Source organism: Triticum urartu, chromosome 6A (assembly GCF_056163025.1).
Source record: "Triticum urartu cultivar PI428250 chromosome 6A, HENAU_Tu73, whole genome shotgun sequence".
Classification (NCBI taxonomy): Eukaryota; Viridiplantae; Streptophyta; class Magnoliopsida; order Poales; family Poaceae; genus Triticum; species Triticum urartu.
In genome coordinates, this window is record NC_141878.1 from 481475992 (window position 1) to 481483423 (window position 7432).

At 51.7% G+C, this 7432-nt stretch overlaps 1 protein-coding gene across 1 annotated transcript; it reads left to right on the forward strand.

The window, feature by feature from the left end:
- Positions 1 to 4630: 4630 nt before the first annotated feature.
- LOC125514217 (protein NRT1/ PTR FAMILY 8.3-like) lies at positions 4631 to 7211 on the forward strand. Its single transcript, XM_048679506.2, has 3 exons — positions 4631 to 4804; positions 5171 to 5273; positions 5381 to 7211. The coding sequence occupies exons 1-3, from the start codon at positions 4760 to 4762 to the stop codon at positions 6967 to 6969; spliced, it is 1737 nt and encodes a 578-aa protein (XP_048535463.1). The 5' UTR covers positions 4631 to 4759; the 3' UTR covers positions 6970 to 7211.
- The last annotated feature ends 221 nt before the right edge of the window (positions 7212 to 7432 follow it).

Below are 7432 nucleotides of genomic sequence, written 5' to 3' on the forward strand. Positions count from 1 at the left end.
TCAATCGCTGGACTGGTGACACGCCCCTGGCGGCCCGCTTTCGGGACCTGTTCTCCATCACGGTTGCCCCTCAGATCTCCGTGGCGACCGCCCTTATTGACTTAGGGCGGCTTGCGTTCCGAAGGCCTTTTGGTCCTGCTAAGAATGCGGACTGGCAGGAGTTGCTTGACTGTATTGCTCTCCATGAGCCGGATCTCACGTGTGACGATGACCGCGCCAGGTGGCGCCTCGAGCCGTCCGGTCAATTCTCCACCAAATCTCTCTATCTGGCCATTGCCCCCTCGCTCGGCCATGAGGCTTTTTCCTTCATTTGGGAGATTCGCCTCCCCTTGAAAATTAGGATCTTCCTGTGGCAATGGATTCACGGCTGCCTCCCTTCTCGCGTTGAGGTTCTGAAGCGCAATGGCCCTGGTGATGGGCAGTGCCCGCTCTGTGGGCCTGAAGAAGATTTGAACCATATCTTCTTCACATGTGTGTCTGCGCAGTTCCTATGGAGCTGTTTCCGCGAGATTGTGGGTGGAAGCTGGGACCATACCAACTTCCCCGCTCTCTTTGCCGAACTCCAGGCGACCCCCCCCCCCCCCCCCCCCCCGCGTTATGCCACATTAGGTGGCTGACCATTGGGGTCCTTGCCTGGACGCTGTGGACTGTTAGGAATAAACTTGTGATTCAGTGTATCCCTCTTCGTCGTGCTACTGACGCTTTGTTCAAATGGTCTGGTTACTTGCAGCTCTGGCGGCCGCTTAGCCGTCCCAGGGAGAGAGACGCCATCACCTCCATCATCACCCAGCTTCGCGCGATGGCTCTCCAGTTGACTCCACCGCTTCCCCCGCCACCACCAGAACCAGATTAGTTTTTCGTCTTCTCGCCGCCGCCTCCGCCGTCTAGGGGTGTTTTGTGTATGTTGGTGTTATGTTGGGTTTGTTATGCTGTGCCCACAGCGGAACTTGGTCTCTGTGTGTCTGTGTGTGAGTGCTAGACCCTGTCTGCAGTGGCATTGTGTGGGTGTGTTGTGTATCCTGTTGTTGTCCGTTACTCTTTGCTTGGTGGTTGCTTTATTTATAAAGCGGGGCGAAAGCCTTTTTCGGAAACTAGATCATGTTGTTCATATGCAGTGTTCATTTATAATGTCCATGTTTATTGCGAGTTTCTATTGTCGATGTCTAGTGTGCTCTACTCTTGCTGATGCTTATGCTTGTAGGACATGAGCATGCAAGGGTTTAGTCAGGCCTTGTCGTGTTCGACAGCCAAGTTCGCAACATCCTATGTCGAGGACTCCCAACCTCCCATCGACCAGATGTCTCCTAATTTAGATGTTTTCAAGATGTTGGCTACAGTTCCACCATTTGTGGCTTCAGCATTTGCACTGGCTCAGCCCAATGATGCAGCTCATGCTGCTGCTCAAAAGGCAACCGCAAAGTATAAGGAGGGCAGGGGAACTCCATGAAATGACATTCGTTTCTATTGATGTTCGTGCTTAACAAGATGTGTGAAATCATAACTAGTGGGGCGATGACTGAAAAGGGCTTCAAGGAGGTGCACTTGAACGCTATTGCAAAGCAGGCATTTGAGTTTTGTGGACAGGAGGTCACCTCGACCCAGGTCTACAACCACCTTAGAAAGTGGAGATCGAGGTGGATCATAGTGTCCAAGCTCAAAGACCTGAGCGGCACTCCATGGGATCAGGAGACCCGCTCAATCCTTTTGGAGGTAGAGCACTACCAAGGCCACACCGCGGTTAGCTCACGAACTATACCATTCTAACTAACCACCTGTTTAAGCCTATGTACCATGTGATTCTAACTAACCACTCAGTTGTGTTTCTTTCTTAGGCACACCCCAAGCATGCAGAGTTTCTCAACACACCCATCCAGAACTACCACCAAATGTAGCAGATCTTCTCCTTCGGGCTAGCAACCGGCAAGCATGCCCTGGGCTCCAGTCAGCCGCTGGGTTCACCTATATCCGAGTATCCAGACACAAAGGAGTCAGAGACCATCGTCCTTGATGGTCCTGACAAGGATGGTGATCAAATTCATGTGCTTGATAGGAAGAGGAAGAGGGGAGCCTTGATGGAGGATGAGTTGACTGTCTTCACCAGCATGACTCGGGTAGTCAAGGAGGTCGCAAACACCATTAGGGAGAGCAAGTTGATCGACGTCCACCCTAACCTCCACAACGCCGTCATGAATCAAAGGTGGCTTCAGCCCAAAGGCTCTCATGGCGACTCTGAGCCACCTGTTGGACAACAAAGCCCAGGGTGTTGGGTTTGTTGCCATGGGAGACACCCATAGGGTGCTCTCGCTCAAGACCTGGCTGGGAAAGCACTACTACTAGTGCTGCTTCTGGTCATGGTGACAGCATACATGATCCTCGACGGCGATGGCGATGCAATGAAGATGACGATGATGATGTAAATTTTGTGGTAGGTAGGGCTTGATAAACTCTTGGCCTGTATATTATTGATGAGGTGGTATAGTAACCCCTTAAACCGATGGCGAACTTGCGGTGGTAGAATAACACCCCCTTTTGGATGTGGTGGTAGGATGACACCATAGTAGTGGTGGGATGAACTTGCTATGCCGTATGATCATGTGTGCTTACTTATGTTTCATTTCTAGTGTGCTCCATTGTTTGATACTTGAACTGTTGCTCTTCTACAATGCTAGGACAAGTGGTATGTTGTGTTCCATGGTAGGGTTCCAGGGGTTTACAGTTCATGGGAATCATGCAATGAACAAGTGTCAAGTTACAAGAACAACTGTCACAGAGGTTTAAGAGTAGGCAGGCGACAGAGGATGCTTGCTCCAAAGTCGTGCTCAAGCAGGCATGCGATGTTGAACTTGTCAAGGCGGATCGACACTTTGGGCTGAAGAACTTCATCATCTTCGCCCAGTTCATCATGATTGTACTGTTGTTTTGTTGGTGTGATCGGTGTGATTGTGTGTAAGGTGTAGCGGGTAAGCTCACCACGCAGTGTACAAGGTAACTACACCTCTATGCTTGTATACAACCAAACAACCTACACTAGTATGAGCACAGACAATGCGAGCAACCAAACACAGTGCGTAGAGTCGTTGCTACGATGTAGGGAGAGATGCAGACAACCAATCAATATGCAGATGTTTTTTTGCCTGCATTAGCTCAACAGGCTCACTTGAGACAAGTATGCAAAGTGGCAAAAAATGACGCGAGCAACCAAACGCGTCCAAGGTCTCGAGTTTAAGACCTGCCAATGCAGTATTTTTTTTAAATCTGCGGCATGCATTGATCCCACGTCTAAGGAGTAAAAAAGCCTTGATGTGAGGGGGGAGGAGGGTGTTGAAATATATTGCCTAGCTCTCTTCATCAGTTTGAACTTTTGAAGCAATTGACTGAAGAATGAATTTAATACTATTGACTATGTTGTTCTTACCTACTTTATTGATCGTCATAACAAGCAACTTGATGCAAACTGTGACATATACGTGCCTTATGTAAGGCCGTTGAAACAGTTGGATGCATTACAAATTCAGTGGATATCTTCAGGGATAACGTGTTGCGTTTAGCACGTAAGCCTAACTATGCATGTTAACCTGAAACGACAGGGTTTTTTGTAGTTTAAAAGAATGGGAGACACAGGTGGAGTCAATATCACCAAGAAGAGGTAAGAAGAATAAACAGTTTGTTAATGAGGTTGACCAGCGAGGTGGTTTACCTTTGCAGTAGAAGCGTACAGCGTAGTGCAAAGTGCAAGGAGGTTTGCCATGTATGTCCAACTTCGATGATCAGGCACACCATCAGAGCCAGTAGATTCAGAACGAAAATATATCACAAAGTTTTTATCACTATATGGATGAAACATTGCACTGGGCGCGATATGATAAAAGGCGAGAATAAGAAATCTTATTGACAAAAAGCAGCAGCCTTTGTTTCTTTAAGAGAAGAGTAAGAACTCCATTGCAGGACTGAGTTTCTCATCTTTTGTGGAGAATATCCTCACCAAAAGTGGAGGGAAAATGCAAGAAGGAACGTCTGAATCTTAATGAAGGAAGAAATAGCTGAGCCTGTAGGTGCCCAGCCTGACTGCATATGACCTTAATCAGAGGAAGGAACAGTTCTGAAGCTCGCCGGAATAGAACCTGGAAACCTAGAGGATCACGCAGCCTTGGCCGTATACCACGAGAAATTTGACCTGTCACCGCTCTCCGTTTGACAGAATCAGCCCATCGTCGTTCTCAGCCGCACCTACCGCAGGAATGCAGGATGAGACATCGACCCGGCTGACCCTATGACCCCAAGTTGGCACCACCCCGAGTTCAGTCTCCTTTCCGGCCAGCGCCAAGCAAACCACCACGTTTCTGTTCTACTTATGGATAAACTACTAGACGAAAGGATCCGACATGGCATCGCACCGAGGAGACCGGAGACCGGCGATGAGTAAGAAAAACGCCCTGCACTGAGCCTGCAGGCTGCATGCACCTAGCTTAGCTAGCCACCACCTACTACGTGGAAACTTCCGGCCGAGAAGCAGCGCACGCATGATAGCATTTCTAGTCCGATACTTGAATATTAGCCAATGGATGGATCCCGTCCAAGCTGACCCTGCTATATAAAGCTCCGTGGCAGCACAGCAGCAGCAGCAGACAGAGTAGCAGCCTAAGCCTGAGGCGAGCTAAGAGTTCACGAAGGAAGTGAGCTGACAAGGGTTAGCAAAGTGATTACCCCCGCCTCCGAGAAATCTATCACCTCCTCGGAGTCAAGACAGCTCGTCGGCGACATGGACGCCATGGAGAGAGGCGAGCACGCGCCGCTCCTGCCGGAGGTAATTATCTCCTCCGATCTCCCTCCTCCTCTGCTGCCCCATGCATGATTGTCACAATGGAGGTTGAAATGCCAAGTCAAGAACCATGCTTCTGCATCGGTCAAACCAAGAAGAACATTTGTTTGCCTCCATATAGACAGAATCTAAGTTAAAGAACATGGTTAATTCTTGCGTACGTCAGCAGTCAGCACTGAAGGTTTTTAACACGTGATTAATATACATGCCAATATCCAGGCCCCTTCCTTTCCTAACCAGACAAGCACATGCGCACATCCACATACATCACGGTCGTGCTGCATCTTATCCAGAACTTCTACAGATTTTGTTCTCGTTCCTAACAATTCCTGCAATCTATCTCTGTTACAGAGTCATGGCCCAAAGGTTCAAGACGATGACAGCCTGCAGCTGCAGGTGCCACTCCTGAAGCATAAGAAGCGGGGCGGCAGCAAGGCACCGGCAGTGATTCTATGTAAGCAAAGCTCCATCTTCTTCTGATTGCTTTTCCAGCCAACAAAAATGTGGATTAAATGGAGAGGAGCTAGTGGTTTAACTGAAGTTTCGCCATTGTTGGTGCAGTATTCGAATGCCTGGAGAGCACGGCGTTCAACGGCATCTCCACCAACCTGGTGGTGTACCTGGAGACCGTCCTCCACGGCACCAACCTCGCCAGCGCCTCCAACGTCGCCACATGGTTCGGCACCAGCTACCTCACCCCCGTCTTCGGCGCCATCATCGCCGACTCCTTCTGGGGCAACTACAACACCATCCTCGTCTCCCTCGCCGTCTACCTTCTCGGCATGATGCTCGTCACCTTCTCCGCATTCGTGCCCACGACCACGGCGGCGCTGTGCGCTGCGGGTGCCTCGTGCGCCACCGCCGGCGCGTGGCCGCTGAGCTCACAGACCGTGGCTTTCGTGGGGCTGTACCTCGTGGCGATCGGGTGCGGCGGGGTGCGCTCGTCGCTGCTGCCGTTCGGTGCGGAGCAGTTCGACGACGACAGCGCGGTGGACCGGGAGGGCAAGGCGTCCTTCTTCAGCTGGTTCTACCTCTGCGTGAGCTTCGGCCCCATCATCTCCGGTGTGTTCCTCGTTTGGATCCAGCAGAACATCAGCTGGGGCCTCGGCTTCGGCATAGCCACCACCTGCATCGCGCTCGCCTTCGCCGCCTTCGTGCTCGCCACGCCCATGTACAAGCGCCGCATGCCCGCAGGCACGCCGCTCAAGAGCCTCTGCCAGGTCGTCGCCGCCGCGTGCAAGAAAATCAGCATCAAGGTGCCCGCCGAAGCCGGACACCTCTACGAGGTCAGCGACAAGATCGATTCGCCCCAGCCAAGGATCGCGCACACTAGCGACTTCAAGTTCCTCGACAAGGCGGCAATCGTCACGGAGTCGGACATGGAGGAGAGGCCGGAGGCGGCGACCTCGTGGAAGCTCTGCACAGTGACTCAGGTGGAGGAGCTCAAGATCCTTCTGCGGCTGCTGCCCGTCTGGATCACCAGCGTCATCGTGTCATCGGCCTACTCGCAGATGAACACCACGTTCGTGCAGCAGGGCAGTGCCATGGAAATGACCATCCTGTCGGTGCCGGTGCCCGCGGCGTCGCTGGTCTCGTTCGAGGTGATATGCGTCCTGACATGGGTGCTCCTCTACAACAAGGTGATCGTGCCAGCGTTGAGGAGCTTCTCCTCGAGCGGCGACGGCGAGCCGTCACAGCTGCAGCGGATGGGCGCGGGGAGGCTCCTCATGGCTCTCACCATGGCGGTGGCGGCGCTCGTGGAAATGAAGCGGCTCGACAGCGCGGCGCGTGGGGAGGAGATCAGCATCGCGTGGCAGCTGCCGCAGTACTTCTTCCTGGCTGGCGGAGAGGTGTTCTGCTACATCGCGCAGCTGGAGTTCTTCTTCGGCGAGGCGCCGGACACCATGAAAAGCATGTGCACGTCGCTCGCTCTGCTCACCATCGCGCTGGGGAGCTACATGAGCTCCTTCATCTATGCGATCGTGGAGGCCTTCACGGCGACGGGAGACAGCCCCGGGTGGATCTCCGACGACCTCAACAAGGGCCACCTCGACTACTTCTTCTGGGCCATGGCTGCAATGTGCACGCTCAACTTCGTCGTGTACAGCGGCATCGTCAAGAACTACAGGCTCAAGACGGTCATCTCGTGATCGCTCGCGCAAGGATTCAAGATTCCATTACATTCTACACACATTACACAGGAAAGAGTAATTAGGAGTAGCCAGGTACCTTTTTTTTAGAAACTTGTAGCCAGGTACATATATACACAAGAAACACTAGGAAGAAAATGTAAGATATAGAATTTTGTTTTCAGGCTCGCTAAGTGTCAGTCGACTAAGACTTCATTAAGTCTCAATCGATACTATATCCATAAGATTTACATTGAGATTCATGCAATTTTCTTTTCAGTTTTTTTTCTCTTTTGCATGCTATGTGACTTGACTTAGAGCAACTGTAGCAGACCCCGCAAAATCGTCAAACCCGCAAAATTCCAGCGAGTATACGGGCTCGGCCCAATTTTCTGGCCAGAACCGAGCTCGTATACTCGCCCGGCCCGTAATTTTTTTTACCGCGGCCCGTAAACCGCCCTCCCCCAGCAGTATATCTACGGGT

What these genes read in the sequence shown, in the direction of transcription:
- LOC125514217 (XM_048679506.2), top strand. Translation starts at nt 4,760, where the DNA reads ATGGACGCCATGGAGAGAGGCGAGCACGCGCCGCTCCTGCCGGAG. An exon ending in ACGCGCCGCTCCTGCCGGAG is followed by an intron (nt 4,805 to 5,170) that starts GTAATTATCTCC and finishes TCTCTGTTACAG; the next exon opens with AGTCATGGCCCAAAGGTTCA. An exon ending in GGCACCGGCAGTGATTCTAT is followed by an intron (nt 5,274 to 5,380) that starts GTAAGCAAAGCT and finishes TTGTTGGTGCAG; the next exon opens with TATTCGAATGCCTGGAGAGC.